We start from the raw sequence: 16,426 nt of genomic DNA, 5'->3' as shown, positions 1-16,426 counted from the left end.
TGGCCTTCCTAAAGAAAACAGCTTCAGACAGCTGAGCAAAAGAGTTATGGAGAGTGCTGAGATAGGAAATATCTACAGTTCCTGATATATTATGATTGGCCCCGGGACCGAGGAAGCCGAGAGCCAAAGGTAGTCCTAAAGGGTGCTAAACTGTACAGTGCTAATGTACACAACAACATCCTCATACAAGCAGATGTTAAAAAAAAAAAAAAAAAAAATAAATGGAAGAACAAACTCTTGACTGGGGGTGGTGCGAGCAGATACACAGCAGTCGAGCTCCAACTCTCAGACATCAGCAAAGCACCCTCCAACCCGCCCTCCCGCCAGTCCCATCCTCTTCGGAGACACTGCAAAGGGGGAAAAGTCTTCCTTAATCTGTTCAGGTTATAAATTAAGGTTTACAAAATAAGGATGCTTAGAAATACCTGAAGTACACTTAAAAACAGGGGAGATGGGAGGGCGCAGGGGCATGTGACCCCCCCCCCCTGCACCTCCCTACACTTGGAATCAAACGCGTTTTAAGCCACAAGTTGCAACCTATTTTCTAGTAAACATTTTTTTTTTCTGTATCATAAAACCATAAAATTTGGCACAGTTGTCATCTCCACCGGCAGACAGCAGAGAGGGGAGCAGGAGGCAGGTGTGTTTTGTTGAGCTGTCTGGAAGCAAAAAAAGGGGGGATGCTGTGCTTTGCACCGGGGTCATCCCCCAGCTCCCCTCTCGGTTTCTTCTCTCACTGCAACAAGAACAAGAGAAGGAAGGACCTTCCCACCATTTCAGTAACCAAAACCCAACAGACCCAGACAAGGAGAACATGAGCTCTTGATGAAAAGTCCTCCGCTGGCAGTGGTTGTGCAAGTGGCCACGAATGCCAGAGCCTGGCCTCCCTCCTTCCCTCCTACGGATTATTTTGCAAAAACAAAAAAAAAAAGACAAAAGAAAAGAGTCAGTAGAGTTTTCTATTAAACGTGCCCCAAAGGCCAATTTTTTCTGCTGTCAAGTGAGACAATTGCGAAACCAAACGCTGTACAGTGGAAAGAACCCAGGACAAATCCTACAGGCTGCTACTTAGGTCTGGCAGAACGATGTATAACCTAAAGATCAAAGCCACAGAAAATATCGGGGGGGGTGGGGGGGTTATTCCCCCAAAAGCCAGGAAAAAGCTGGAGGCAGAGCTGGAAGGAGGCTGGCCCTGCCTCCCCACATGATGTTTGCAGCGTGCTTGTCCTCGGCCCCTGGAAAACAAGAGTGAAGTCACGGTGGGGCTGTGGGACAGACACAACTGAATTGTCTTGATTTTTCAATAGATTCAGTCAGACATCGCCGTGGCGTTCCGCACGGTCCGGGGTAGGGTCTTGGTTAGGTTTCATTTGAGGAAAGCTCAGACAGATGCACAGATAGTGGAAAAGCTCCTCTGGGGTGGCTGGATCTGAGGCTGCCGGTGGTGGATTTCCATGTGTCACTGTGAATCCAGCGTGGAGCCAGAGGGAACAGCAGAGAATCTGGGATAAAATCCTCGCTCCGGCGCCAACGCCGCGCTGCGACAGCTCCATCTACTGATGTCACCCAAAAGTGGCAGAACCCAGCAAAACCGGGCACACACCAGGAAAGCCAAGCGCCCCAGGACACAGTCTCCAGAGGCTGCCGATCAACATGCAAAATACAAAATCATAATCATAATAATAATAAAAAATAATAATAGGCCAGACCTCGCAATGGGTATTTCCTCCCCACGCACACGCTCCGAGCAGCTCCAGAGCGGAGAAGGCAGAGTCTGCAGCAGGTTGTGAGTTCCCAAAGTGACTCCAGGGGATTCGGTGCCCGGGCTCTCCTGTGCCACAAACGGCTCTCTCACCTTGTGCTGCAGCCCAGAGCTTCCTCCCCTTAGTTCATGCTCCAAAACACTTAGTTAATGAGTGAGAGTTAAGAGTGTTCAGTTCACCCTTCTCTCAGTTTTGGCATTTTTCTCAGCAGAGCACCAGTAACAAATACTGCAATCATCACCTTATTAGTAGAGACAGATAACGAAGCAGCCCGTGGTGGGGCTAGAAATCTGTGCCAGCTGCTCTCAGCCCCGCTGGCACTGGGAGGTTACACTGAAGAGTTTCTGCAGGCTCCCAGACGGCATAAATTGGGGAAGATTGGCAACATTAAACCCTTCAAAGTGGAAGCAGCTGCCAGCATCTGCTCAAACACCGGCCCGGCTCCATCTCTCCAACAAAGCCACTCGTGGCAGTTCACCCAGAGCCTCTCCCCCTCGCAGTCCTCCCCGGTCAGCAGTGGCCTAAAGCAGGAAAACTACCCAAAAAGTGTGCGGCGGTGCCGAGAGCCCTCTTCCCATAAAGCTTTTAAGAGTCTCTTCATGATGGCTGGAGGATTACACTGCAAGGAGACAAGTCTATGCCATATGGAAAATACATCATAATCCAAAGTAAAATGCTTGTTTGGATAAATATCATTAATACATACATTGCATTCCCACCACTATTCTCAGAGTAAATGTGTTTCACCAGCAACTCTCCTACTTGTCTTGGTCCCGGGAAGGAGTCTCTGCTCAGGGTGAAGCTGGACGGCGACTGTACTGCACCCTGTATCTGTTCACCGGGACCCCGTGGACGTTCACCGTCTCACAGGTCGTTTTGCAGGGCACCATCTCCTCGTCTTCGTCGCCCATGAGCCAGTCTTGAACCACGTCAACTGCCTCCATGGTCACGTTCTCCTCCAGCCACCTGTTGTGCCACTCTTCAAACTGCTGGTGGTGCTTCAGCAGCACCATCGGCTGCACCTGAAAGCAGGACAGTAACCATCACTGAGAGGTTCCTGGGGGAGAAACCAAACCCCTCACCTCTTTGTAGGTCTGAGATGTTCATGCTCTACAACCCAACACAAGCTGTGAAACAGGGAACCGCCTACCTGCATTTAAAGATCTCTAGTTCTTAATGTTTGCCACTCCCCCTTAAAATTTGCACGGTAAAGAGAAGGCTGCTAAACTAAACCAAAGCACAGAGCATTTACCAGCTCTCCTCCACGTTTCATCCCACTGGGTGCAGTTTGCAGGAATTCAGCCACAAGACTTCATAGAATCATAGAATCGTCCAGGTTGGAAGAGACCCTTGAGATCATCGAGTCCAACCATCTCCCCTACTCTACAAAGTCCTCCCCTACACCATGTCCCTCAGCACTGCATCTAAACGGCCCTTAAACACAGCCAGGGATGGGGACTCCACCCCCTCCCTGGGCAGCCTGTTCCAATGCCCGACCACTCTTTGGGTGAAAAATTCCTTCCTAATGTTCAATCTAAACCTCCCCTGTTGGAGCTTGAAGCCATTCCCTCTCGTTCTGTCACTAATGACCTGTGAGAAGAGACCAGCACCAACCTCTCTACAGTGTCCTTTCACGAAGTTGTAGAGAGTGATGAGGTCTCCCCTCAGCCTCCTCTTCCTCATACCTGTCTTTTGGCTCACATCCTCAACCTCTGCTACTGCTACTGCCTGAGCTGTGGAGAGAGGGAGGGGAGATGCACCTGCTTGGCTCGGCAGAGCGCTCCCCGCCTGTACATGTAATCCTCTGAGTTCATGATGAACATCATCTTGTGGGTGTTGAGCTTGAACCGGCAGTCCACGTTGCAGGCACTTTCCACCCCAATCAGCCTCTTCCAGGAGCTCTTCACTTCGCTCCGCAGAGCTCTCACTTGCTTACATTGCCACTTGCGGACCTGTCTTTTGGCTCACATCCTCAACCTCTGCTACTGCTACTGCCTGAGCTGTGGAGAGAGGGAGGGGAGATGCACCTGCTTGGCTCGGCAGAGCGCTCCCCGCCTGTACATGTAATCCTCCGAGTTCATGATGAACATCATCTTGTGGGTGTTGAGCTTGAACCGGCAGTCCACGTTGCAGGCACTTTCCACCCCAATCAGCCTCTTCCAGGAGCTCTTCACTTCGCTCCGCAGAGCTCTCACCTGCTTACATTGCCACTTGCGGAACTTTTTGAGGTTTCTAGAAGAAAACAAGGACGAGGAAGCGCCCGTCACACTTGGTTATCTGTTCTCTTAAGCTAACAGACCTGACAGCACAAGTATGAAATTTCTATTTCCACATTTAATTTTCAGACCTTCTCCAGGATCTTCCTCCATGCGAATATTTAGCAAAATGGGAACAAATTAAGACCTCAAACTCCTCCCAGAAGGGACAGCTTAAACCAGCCCCACTCTCGTCTAAACACAGTTTCATGATCAAACCTCAGTGCAGTGCTCAATTTTTTTCTTCAGCGTTTTTAAGCAGTGCACTGGACTAGAGCAGCCCCTTTGGACTTCAAAGAGTTGCTCTGATGGCACACCACCTAAAATCACTGCCACCCAAGCAGAGAGGAAGCAGTTCTGGCTGCTACAGGTGTGACCCCGGAGAGGGAGAGCTCTCACCTTTGCAGAAAGACGGGTTTCAGTAAGAAGCCATCGTTCTGGTTGTTCGGGGCTCCTTCCACCCCAACGTACTGCTCCATGTAGTTTGCCAGGTGCTACGCAAGAGGGACCAATTCCAAGTCAGATTTCACCCTCATCAAGCCAAATATTACTGCAAAAACCTACTTTCTTTCCAAGCTGCTGTTATCTCACTCAACCCCAAGCTGATTTATGGTGAAATTCTTCTGCTAACACCCCCGTTTCTGCCAATGACCACAGCCCCACATGTATTATTCCCACTTCCCAGGTAAATTTTTCCTCCTGGCAAACTCTCACAGCTTGGAAGAAGGAAAGCATTCTTAGACTTTGCCTGTGGTACAGCAGGCTCCATGGTTGCTGTGACATTACCTGGACCTCCACAGGATCTTCTGTCTGGGTTTCTTCCGTATCCAGAAGCTCAATGGTCATGATGACCTGACCCTTCCGCTGAAGAAACATCACCTGTAATAAAGTTACAGGCACAAGGTATTGGCCATTTGGGTTCACAATAAAATGCTGTATAATCACAAGTCATCTGGAAAACAAATATGAGCTGAGAGAGAAATAAGGAGCAGGGCTTTTCAGATTTGCTCCTGGTTTTGGTTCCTTCTCTCCATATTGCTCTCTCTCTCCTTGGAGCTTCCAAACCCATTTCTCCCAGGAAAAATTGTCCCAGTCACTTTATTCCCTGGCAGCAAGTTCTTACCTTGAAACAGTTCTCATCTGCCATGCAACGTTCAGCCTTCCACTGGTAGCTGGTCTCCTTTGCTGCCCGGACACACCTGGAGGACAAGTTCCCTCCAGCAGCACCTCGCTTCCTCTCGTTCAAGTAGAGCTCAACCACTTTCAAGCAGATGTCGTCGCTCACGAGATGGTGAAGCTTCCATTAAAAAAAAAAAAAAAAAGAGGGAATTTAGTCAGCAAGTCTGGGCCAAGAGTTAACTCTAGTGTGCTCTGAAAGGAGCACAAAGCTCAGCACAGCATCACGCCTCAGGTGAAAAACCGAAGATTTAACTGCAGTGACTTCACACATTTCATTCTCTTTTTCATTACTTTGCAATAAAAGGAACAGAGAAGAGTGAGGGGCTGATGGGCCTTAACTGTAACAAAATTAAAATTAGAAGACAGATTTGAGTAAAAAGGACTGGAGGGTTTTTTGGGAGGCTTTTGCCTTAAATGTAGTTTGGAAATGGCAGAATTTTGAAAAGTCTGGAACTCCAAAAATGGTGGAAAAGGCCAGGAAGGGTAAATCCCTGGAGTTGGTCCCTGTACTGAAGCTGAACCATCTCACCGACCTTCTGTTAGAGTGTCTCCCCTATGAATTTGCTTTAAGTTTACTGAATCCTTGGCACTACAGGGTACTGTGAGAAACCAGTCTGTCTACAGGAGGGAGATGTACAGCCCCCAAACACCCAGCACAGCCAGGCAAGGACTCACCTGGCGGACAATGTTCTGCACCAGTTTGTCCATGGTGAAGCCGATATAGGCGTGGATAGTGAACATCTCCCTCAGCGTGTCCTCGTACTGCGTGGGGTCAATGTTCCCATCCAGCAGACTCCTCACCATGTCCAGGAAGGCAGGGTAATACTCCTCCAGTTCCACCTCACCTGGGTGGGGGAAAAGCAGAGTCACTTCATGCATGTAAGAGGCAGAGCAGAGTCAAGAGATATAAGGGACAGCACTGAGCAAGGACCGTGACGTTCAGTACCAAGAACAAGCCTAGAAGTTCTCTGTAAGGAGTAACAGCTTTGTCTCATGTAACAGACTAAGACAAGACATTTCAGAACATCTGACAACAGGGGGCTTGCGGGCCTTAACTCTAACTAAATTAAAATTAGGAGACAGATCTGAGTAAAAAAGACTGGAGTGTTTTTGGGAGGCTTTTGCCTTAGATGTATTTTGGAAATGGCAGAATTTTGAAAAGTCTGGAACTCCAAAAATGGTGGAAAAGGCCAGGAAGGGTAAATCCCTGGAGGTGGTCCCTGTCTCTCTCAACTATAGGAGAGCCCTCAGAAGATAAATTACAAACTATCTATCCTGTTAAATTAACTGTGTCCACAAATATACTGGAGGTTTGCACCTCTACACTCCCTGCAGGCTTGCCTGCTGCTCTCAGCTACTCAGATTTATACAATCGAGCACTAAAAACCAGAGCATAAAGAACTATGTCCCTGATTATTCTTACTTGGCTGCTTCAGTCTTAGCTCCATGGCTGGATCATTGGTTTTTTCTTTTCTTCCCTCACAAAGGAGTTTCTCTCTCTCTTTTTCAGTCCGATATTCCAGAAGCTGCTTCTGAGCTTGACGATAAATCTTTAGGAGCCTCGAGCACAGAGTCTGGTGAAGGCGGAGGAAGAAATACCAATTATTATTGACAAAGAACAGACTGTAAACATCATCCAGAGTGTTGTGGGGCTCGGCAGCTGTAACATCACAGAAGGTCGCTTTGGCCTCCAAAGGACTGCTCGGAGGCCCAGGCACATGCTTTTTCCGTAGCTCAGGAGTATCCAGGTTCTGCCCCTGATGGTTTTCTCTGTCCTCATCTGTTGATTCTTCAGAAATACCGTGCTCAGGGGGCTGAGAGAAAAACAGCTCTGGTATGAAGTGATGGACGATCTGCCGAATGGTTGCTTGATCTTCTTTCTGGATAGTGGGCTGCCTTTTTACATAATAGCTGATAAGAGAGGCTGCATCTTCCAAAATCTGCTTATCTTCGTAGATAAAGATAAGATGAGGCTCGTTTGTGGATGAACTTCTCCCCTCTGAATGCTGCTCCTGATGCTGTAATCAAGAGACAAATAGATAAAGATCCTTCCAATCCATGCTCAAGAGCCATTCCTGCCAGAAGAAATAAGCCAGTATTAACGCTCTGCTTGGGACGCTCATTTTTGATGGAGAACTCTTCAGAGCACTACCACCTTCTACAGGGTCCCAGGAGCTACGTAAACATCTAGATGATACCATAAATGAAGGACGTAGAGGATGGGTTATTTACCAGATACTCACCTCATCATAGACACTCTCAATTTCGTTCAGCAAGCTCTTGGAGCGCAAAGCTTTGGTGTCGTTCTGTTTGAAGTTCACAGCCTGGTGGTCGAGGGATTTCAGGTAGGCTTTCTCATACTGCTCCCGCCAGATTTTGTTGAAGCCCTGCTGGGCCTCCCTCCACTCCTCCTCCTTTGCTTTTAACCTGCATGAACGTAGAATCAGCTTCAGTACAAAAAAACAACCATAGGAACACACAGGTAGCATTTTAACGTAGCCAACTGTCACGCACCCAAAGCTTTTCAATATTCCTGGAAGCAATAAATAAATCAAAGCACCACCACTGAAGATGAATTATCCTTTGAAACAGAAAACAACTGTTTAAAAATGCCTTAAAAATCCTTTATCAGTTTCTTAAAGATCCCAGGTGAACAAACGAGGCTGGGAATTACCTCTTAAGAACAACAGGAACTGCAGTAACTGGGTTTTTCTTAAGACTTTCAATGATTTCTGGTGCTTTATCACCGTAGATGCGATAGATGGCCCTGCGCTGGATCACTTCCGATGTCCCTCCCAAGCAATCATCCAGCCGAAATTTCTCCTGATCCTCTTGAGTCAGTCGAGACAGTTTTTTCTGCACGCTCTCCAGCACACGTATTGTGGCTAAATTGGTCTCCAGGACAACATCCAACTGTTAAAAGTTCACAAAAAGCACAGTGTAAGAACAGGCAGAACAGGAAAATGGAGCCCAGGTTTATGGCATCCATTCCAGCCCCACTGGGTGGAGCTAAAAGCATCAGCAAGGTTTCTTACTGGAAAATACACCTCTGCCAGTTCTCCCAAAGGTAACAGGCTTTATAAAACCAGACTCATGCTCAGAAAGAACTATTAGACTCCAAGAAAGTGGAGAGCACCAAACTCTAGCTCAAACCAACGAACAGTAATAGAACTTTCAGTATTTGGCCACCAATTGATTCAGTCAAAATCCTCAGAGCCAGAAGTTTGGCTTTCTGAGGAGCAGAGAGGCAGAAAGGAAGCTCAGTAGAGGAGGTACCTCAAACCGCTCATCTTCACAGCGGTGCAACTGCTCCTCGTACGGAGTCTTCTTGGAGCTGACAAAAGTGGAGTCTTCAGACCAGGATGGAAATGAAACCCAGGTATCATTTAACACCTGCAACAGCGCAAAGACATGACATTGAACAGAGCCTTGTGAGCCCAGGGCTGCTCTCATGGCGTCTGACACCTCTCTCTTTTATTTTTGCACGGTTCTTCCCTTTCTATCAGGAGTTTCAGACCTAGTTCAGAAGTCACCGCCACGATGGTCCCTCAGAGGATTAAAGGAACCTGGGCCCTGCTCAGAAAGCTCAAAAGCACCTTCACTATCACCTCGCAAACCACAGTGATCACTCTGCAGTAATCAGCAACTGTAAGTGCAGGAGACAGAGTTGCTGACACCAGTAAGAATGGGGAGGACCCATGCTGCAGGTGTGTGTTCTCAGTGAGAACAGCGCCCAGGACACTGGCTCATGGTGCTCCCTCAGGAGAAAAGCTGTTTCTAAAGGCCAAATTAGTCCATTGCTAGCAATTTCAGGCTATTTAGTATTCTCTTCTGTCTATAGGAATAAATATGTGCGTGCACACAGGCTCAAAAGGCATTAAGGTGAAAGACAAATTAGCAAAATGCACGTGGATGCTCTCATTTCAATAAATTGGATGAATAACTGATCTGAGAGAAAAGCTGGGTAACTGGCATTAAAGAGAAGAACCCACGCGCAGAAGCTGTAGCACTAACACAACTTCATGTTATGCAAGTGCAATGTGTGTTCAGGGACTGAAAGGGTTGATCCCAAAGTACCTCCTTGCAAATGGCTGTTCTCCCACTGCACTTTGGCTGCTGGTAGGTTTTGGGCAGAGCCCGGTAGCTCGAGCCGATGCGTTTGCAGGAAGCGTAATCGATTTCCCGACTCATTCCATCCCCGGATCGGTCACTCAGAGGAGAAGCAAATGAAAGCTCTTTCACACCAAGAAAGGACTTGAACTGTGCAAAGAGTTCTGGGAATTTCCTTCAAAAACACAGGGAAATGTAGTTGGTTATTTCACTCTGACTGTTTTAGGGTGGCTCACGTCTGTCGTAAAAGTGAGGGAGAAAATCGAAACAAACGTAGCACTGCAGTGAGAAATCCTTCACCAACGTTTTACCCCCATTATCATTCTCTCCAAAGTGCTTTCTTTGACTTAAGGCAGGAAAAGAATCTCCCTCCACAATTTCACCAATACTCCCCTTAACTGAAGGGTCACTTTGCCTGCTTTCTTTGACTTAAGGCAGGAAAAGAATCCCTCCACAAATTCACCAATACTCCCCTTAACCAAAGGGTCACTTTGCCACATGACTCTTCTGTTGGAAGCCAAAGAGCACCAAGAGGCTCTCGTCAGGCTAGAGCTATTCATCCTTCTCTCGGCTCTGTCCTGAGATCTCATGTTTACATCTGTGTTCTATTTTGAGAGATGAACACAGGGAGTATGAACAGAGACCACCCTCCAGAATTCATGAGGTTCTCTGCCCCCATGACTTCGTATAACACGAGGCTTGTGAAGCCTTCTGTTGGAAGCCAAAGAGCACCAAGAGGCTCTCGTCAGGCTAGAGCTATTCATCCTTCTCTCGGCTCTGTCCTGAGATCTCATGTTTACATCTGTGTTCTATTTTGAGAGATGAACACAGGGAGTATGAACAGAGACCACCCTCCAGAATTCATGAGGTTCTCTGCCCCCATGACTTCGTATAACACGAGGCAGTCCTCTGCTTGTGAAGTTTTCAACCAGATGCACAGGCAGAGGAAAATATCCTCCCCAAAATGTTCTTTAAAAGGTGCATAGATACGTTAAAAGATGCAGATTTTATTACTCCTCTTTTTGGATTAGACCTCAATTTCTTGTATACTACCTAGGAGATATTTCTGAAGTTAAATCCAAAACTTTACTAACTAAGCTCACAATATCTACCAAAAAGTAACAGAGTGAGACCTAAGGAGCAGGACAGAGCAGAGCAGAGTCAGTAACTTACCCTAAAAATGGTGTAACCAGCTGGAGCAGCTCAGAGCCAGAGACCAACTCCTGGTTGAAGAGAGCGATGCAACGGAGAAAATTTTCATAGACCTCCTGACTCTTCAGCACCCGACGCACCTAAAGCACCGTTTGGAGAGAAAGGATCAGGCCACTCCAACCCCACTTTTATTTAGTGTTCATATTGTGAGTATGTTTTTTAGTCTGAGCCACGGGTACAGTGACAAACCTCTGCCTACACTGTGACACAAAAAGAGAATATGCATAAAACCACCCAGTTTCAAACAATAATCTAGTAACAACAGATGATACCGTGAGGAAACATCACTGGAAAATAGAGAAATAGATAAAAATAGACAAAAGCATGTCTGTAAGAGACAAGTATTCAGGAAAAGGTTAGTTATCAGTTTCCATTCATCTTCCAAACCCATCTATTTTCTTTTTTCTTGGTCTGTCTCTCTCTACTACTTGAAAACTCAGGCAATTCCTAAGTGCTCACACTGTACAGAAAACCAACCAATTAATAACCACACAAATGGTTGAAAATAAGTCCATGGAATGTGAGATCAGGCCAAACACCGACCTTGTCGAAGAAGGAGAACTCCTGCAGTGTTCCATATTTCCCCACTGTCGCTACTGACAGATCTTTGGTACCTCGCAGCTTCATTTTCTTCTGTTAAAAGAACAAGCAGTTATATTTAAAATATTGTGACTCAAGTGCAATCGAATTCCATTTCGCTGACAGGTAACAACCCTCTGCAGAAGCTGAGACTCTCTGTTTCCCAAACACTGATCTAGAATTGCTGTGTCGCATCCTCCACTAAGCTAAGAAGAAGAAAACCTAAAAAAAGAATCACTTGAGAAAGAATTTCAAAGAAATATTTCTTCAAAGCAATGAATTATCCCTTTCCAGGGCCAATACTTGTACAGGAGGTCTTGACATTTAGTATTCAACACGTTACCACACACATTTAAGCATACTTTTAAAATTCCCTTTTTCTATAGCAATTATTACTTTAAAAATAGCTTTGAAATTTTGATTTAGTATTCAACGTGTTACCATACACATTTAAGCATACTTTTAAAATTCCCTTTTTCTATAGCAATTATTACTTTAAAAATAACTTTGAAATTTTCTCATACCTAACACCTACATTCCTCAAAGACGCTACTCATTACAACTTTATCTTAATGATTATGTAAACACAATGAATAATATTGAGTTAATTCTTAAGTTTTTGCTTGCTAAAGGTACCTTTGCTGGGCCAGAAACAGGACGCAGCAGCAGTGGCCTGGATCGCTTTTTGCTGTGTTCCAGATTCTTCTCATGCTCAGTTTTCTGGACACTGTTCACTTCACACGGTCCATTTCCTGTGAACTGAAGTAAATAAATAATAATTTCAATGTTCCCTTCTCGATTGGTGCAGATAAAGAACCCTATCTATCAGAACAGGACAGAGAACACGTAGTGAAGTCACCTCTTCTGCCAAATTCCCAACAATGAGGAGGAACAAAGTTCATCTTTCTGTTTTTCCATAATGTTTTGCATTCCTAAAGCTTCTTTATGTATTCTACACCCAGAGAGTGTTCAATGTTCTGCCTTGCTCTAAGGACACACGTACCAAAGACCTTTTAGCCTCTGGAAGGAACTGGCCAAACTCCGAAAGCAGATCCTCCTGTCCCCTGAACAGATTTGCTACTTCTGTAAAAACTTCTTCTTCTGACATGCCCCGAAAGGGTCGGCCTTTAGTGTTGAGCTGTTCTTTCTGAAAAGACAGGCAGAGATGTTCAGAGTCAAACCCACACCTCACTAGGCAAGAAAATTCATCGACTCAGCCAAAAATCTGCTACACGAATCAAAAGACAGGCAGAGATGTTCAGAGTCAAACCCATACCTCACTAGGCAAGAAAATTCATCGACTCAGCCAAATATCTTCTGCTTACATGAACCTGAACTAACTAGCAGACAGCCCAAGGTTCTTACAGCACATCCTTTCACACACAGTATCACTAAATCAGGCAAAGGTGAGTAAAGACAGATCTAGATACAACCCCTTTACACCTCAGACCCTGGAAAGTGCCACAATTTACACACTTTTTGTCATTTCATGTGAATATCTATGAGGCAACTGCTGGCCAAAGGCTAGTGCTTGGGAAATGCCTAAGCCTGTTCAATAGGCAAACATTAATTTAACAGCAAGTACTCAAACAGCTACAGAGCAAACCCACAATCTCTTAAATGGAAGACTCTTTACCTGGTAAGTATGAAGGATTTCCAAAAAGGATCTATAAATTTCTGGATGGTCAAGGAAACGTGTTTTGATCTTATTCACGTAACTGATAGCATTATTGAACTCTACAGAATCAGACTCCAGGGGAATTTGGGATTTGTCTTCTTTGTAGGGCAGCTGTTGCCTAAACTCCTCGGAGCAGTCGCTGTGGTTGTGTGAGTTCTCCTGGGAGTAATGCAACAAGAGCCCGCTGCCAGGGAGGGCACTGGGCACCGGCTCCGGGGGCACCTGGTGGCACAGGACACATGAGACAGTGACTCAGACAGAAACAGAAGTTGCAACCTCACATCAGGATTTTCAAGCTGTTTAGCTGAAAAAAAGATTACCACGTGAAGGAGAAAGAAAAAGAGTTCATTAGCCGACTCATTTCCCTGCCTAGTTTATTAACACCATCAGTTAAAAAACCTCCTGTAGTCATATCTGGTCTATGAACAAACCCTCTGACTCGTTACTGCTTTGGGCTGTCACTGCGTTATCCACGACACCACGACCAAACACCACCCACCACAGTTTGTTACAGCTGTTTTATTTCAGAGGAAGTGTCAGTTTTAAGAGCCTTACGTTTTAATACATTTCTTGAAGATCCTAATTTCTAAGCAACAGAAAGATCTAAGGGAACCAAGATCTAAAAGGTATTTACTGCTATTAACGAGAGTGAAACCGCAAGTTCACCAGTAGAATTCAGGTAATAGCTCTGTTTCAGCCTCCACAACCACACACCACCAACAACAACAAAAATGGAGCAGGGGCCAGTATGTACCCATCTGTGTTACGGCAGATGTCTTTCATTGCAGGATCACAGAATGCTATGGGGTTGGAAGGGACCTCTGGAGATCATCTCCTCCAACCCCCTGCCAGAGCAGGGTCACCCAGAGTAGGTCGCACAGGAACGTGTCCAGGGGGGTTTGAATGTCTCCAAAGATAGAGACCCCACCACCTGTCTGGGCAGCCTCTTCCAGGTCTCTGCCACCCTCACAGGAAAGAAGTTCCTCCTCATGTTTAGGTGGAACTTGTTATGTTCAAGTTTGTGCCCGTTCCCTCTTGTCCTGTCCCTGGGCACCACTGAGAAAAAAACAGCCCCATCCTCCTGACACCCACCCTTTAAGTATTTATCTGTGTTGATCAGATCCCCCCTCAGTCTGCTCTTCTCCAGACTAAAAAGACCCAAGTCCCTCAGCCTTTCCTCATCAGAGATGTTCTAGTTCCCTCATCATCTTTGTAGCCCTCTGCTGTGCCCTCTCCAGCAGTTCCCTGTCCTTCTGGAACTGAGGAGCCCAGAACTGGTCCCAGTGCTCCAGATGGGGCCTCCCCAGGGCAGAGCAGAGAGGCAGGATGACCTCCCTCAACCTGCTGGCCACACTCTTCTTGATGCCCCCCAGGATGCCATTGGCCTTCTTGGCCACAAGGGCCCATTGCTGGCTCATGGGCATCCTGTTGCCCACTAGGATTCCCAGGTCCTCTTCCTCAGAGCTGCTCTCCAGCAGGTCACCCCCAACCTGTCCCAGATGTTGACAATTGCACGGCAATACCCGACATATATTTTTTGCCTGTTGCCTAAACACATTTCCCAGTTTCTCAGTGGAAGAAAGACTGGAAACATGATTCTTCCAGGATCTCTTTTTGAAATTTATCACTACACACAGCACCTACTGTGAATCTACATAAGTATGTCACGCCAATCCCAACTTCAGTTTTCAAATCTGACTGAAGTATCTGGAGTGGCACTTCATGCGGGAACATCATTCTTGTATAAGCTTTGAGAATAAATACTTAAATTTCTATTATACCCATTATCATAGATTTTGAAAATCATGTTAAAACTGTAGCAACGTGCAACTGTGCAAGAAATGTGTATTGTGACACTTGTAACAGAATTTATGTAGAAAACGTGAGCTCTGTGACCTACCTGACTATTCAAAGGTGACTGTATGCTTAACTTCCCATTCTTTGGAATTTCTATCCTGTAGCCCAGAGGGAGGAAAGCGTTGAATCCTACAATGAGGTCGGGATGCTCATGGAAAAGCTGTGAAACCCGTCGGATTACTCCAGGTGTGTCAATGCTAAAATTGAGAAGAGGTGTCCAAATCAGAAATTTTAAAGTTAAGCCTAGAAAACTGCAGAGGGATGTGAAGCATATGGCTTCTCAGAGGTGCAATTTTTAACAAGCCAGTTTGGGAACCTCAGACCTAGAAATGAGCCCAAGCAGAGGGAATGGCCACTGGAGTACTGTACTGGGAGAGTTATCCCCAGAGAGGAGACAGGAGTGCACAGGTTACCCAAAACAGGTGAGACAGCTGTCACCTCCAGGGCTGACAGCTCACAGAGAGCCTCTGCACTCAACCTTCACTGAATTTCACTGAATTTTTAGAGTTGGAAGGGACCATAGAGATCATCTAGTCCAACCCCCCTGCTGAAGCAGGATTGCCTAGAGCTAGAGCATGTTACTCAGGACTGCATCCAGATGGGTCTTGAAAATCTCCAAAGAAGGGGACTCCACAACCTCCCTGGGCAGCCTGTTCCAGGGCTCTGTCACCCCCACTGTGAAGCAGATTTTTCTCATATTTGAGTTGAACCTCCCATGTTCCAGCTTATGCCTGTTACCCCTTGTCCTCTCATTGGCAAGCGCTGAAAAGAGTCTGGCTCCCTCCTCCTTCAAACCACCCTTTAGGTACTTATAGGCATTGATAAGCTCTCCCCTCAGCCTTCTTCTCTCCAGACTAAAGAGCCCCAACTCTCTCAGCCTTTCCTCATAAGGGAGATGCTCCAATCCTTGAATCATCTTCGTCGCCCTTCGCTGGACTCTTTCCAGTAGGTCCTTGTCCTTCTTGAGCTGGGGAGCCCAGAACTGGATGCAGTACTCCAGTTGTGACCTCACCAGTGCAGAGTAGAGGGGGAGAATGACCTCCCTCGACCTTCTCCACTTATTTTCAAGATCTGCGTTTTGGAGCGTGAGCTAAAAATAGATTTGCCTTCTCCTGGGGATTTTATCTCTGGAAAAATGATGGGATAGACAGAGCACTTCCACCTCCACTGTCTAGGGACCGCACTACTGGTGGACAGGCCAGCAGGGTGGCTTGCATGTCTGCCGAGGTGGAAAGATGAAGGCTGGGGGACCCCACAGAGACAGAGAGACCCCCACAAAGACAGAGATACCCCAGCAGAGGCTGAGGAGCTCCCCGGAGCAGCCCCGGGGTGCAGGGCCTGGGCTTTACCTCTGGCTCTTGAACTCCTTCATGATCTCCAGGAAGCCGTTGTAGGTGGCGGGGTCGCTGCCAAAGCGGATCTTCACCTGGTCCAGGTAAGAAAGCGCATCCTCCACCTGCGGGCGAGAAGGTGGGTGAGGCCCAGAGTGGGGGAACAAGCCCTGGGGCACCCCCCCGGCCCCAAAATGGGGGCAGGGGCACCTCACGGCACTGAGGGGAGGTGGGACAGGCCCTGGGGGAGCCCCACAACACCGGGGGAGGGGGAGAAACCCGGGGAGGTACCAGCTGAGGAGGCCCTGAGGAAGGCAGGCCCCGGTGGGGACCCAAGGGACGGGAGAGGGGGGGCCTCAAGGTGCTGGGGGAGGATGGCGAGGCACCGAGGGGGGGGTCACGTCCCCAGGGAGGATGTCCGCGGCGCCAGAGAACAGCCAGGCTGGGGAGGGGGGGGCACGG

At 47.1% G+C, this 16,426-nt stretch overlaps 1 protein-coding gene across 1 annotated transcript; it reads right to left on the bottom strand.

Moving 5' to 3' along the window:
* Positions 1–565: 565 nt before the first annotated feature.
* On the bottom strand, positions 566–16,133 carry SIN3B (SIN3 transcription regulator family member B). The gene is made up of 18 exons (XM_014952884.1): positions 15,983–16,133; positions 14,677–14,830; positions 12,735–12,998; positions 12,102–12,245; positions 11,735–11,857; positions 11,063–11,152; positions 10,481–10,599; positions 9,275–9,482; positions 8,474–8,590; positions 7,872–8,110; positions 7,441–7,624; positions 6,621–7,215; positions 5,873–6,042; positions 5,142–5,315; positions 4,805–4,897; positions 4,418–4,512; positions 3,791–3,995; positions 566–2,785 (listed from the first exon to the last, which is right to left on the bottom strand). Exons 1-18 carry the CDS (start codon positions 16,003–16,005, stop codon positions 2,555–2,557), a joined length of 3,228 nt encoding a protein of 1,075 aa, XP_014808370.1. The 5' UTR covers positions 16,006–16,133; the 3' UTR covers positions 566–2,554.
* Between the last annotated feature and the right edge of the window lie 293 nt (positions 16,134–16,426).

Source organism: Calidris pugnax, unplaced genomic scaffold (assembly GCF_001431845.1).
Source record: "Calidris pugnax isolate Ruff unplaced genomic scaffold, ASM143184v1 scaffold199, whole genome shotgun sequence".
In the NCBI taxonomy this organism is placed as follows: Eukaryota; Metazoa; Chordata; class Aves; order Charadriiformes; family Scolopacidae; genus Calidris; species Calidris pugnax.
The sequence above is the reverse complement of the archived record's forward strand: the minus strand, read 5'-3'. Positions and strand labels throughout refer to the sequence as shown.

Bases quoted from the DNA above. Each gene is read 5' to 3' on its own strand.
- SIN3B (XM_014952884.1), bottom strand. From the start codon at position 16,005: ATGAAGGAGTTCAAGAGCCAGAG. The intron at 11,858-12,101 runs GTACGTGTGTCC...TATTTACTTCAG, and splicing joins CAGAGGCTAAAAGGTCTTTG to TTCACAGGAAATGGACCGTG. The intron at 4,513-4,804 runs GTAATGTCACAG...CCTCTTGCGTAG, and splicing joins AAGATCCTGTGGAGGTCCAG to CACCTGGCAAACTACATGGA.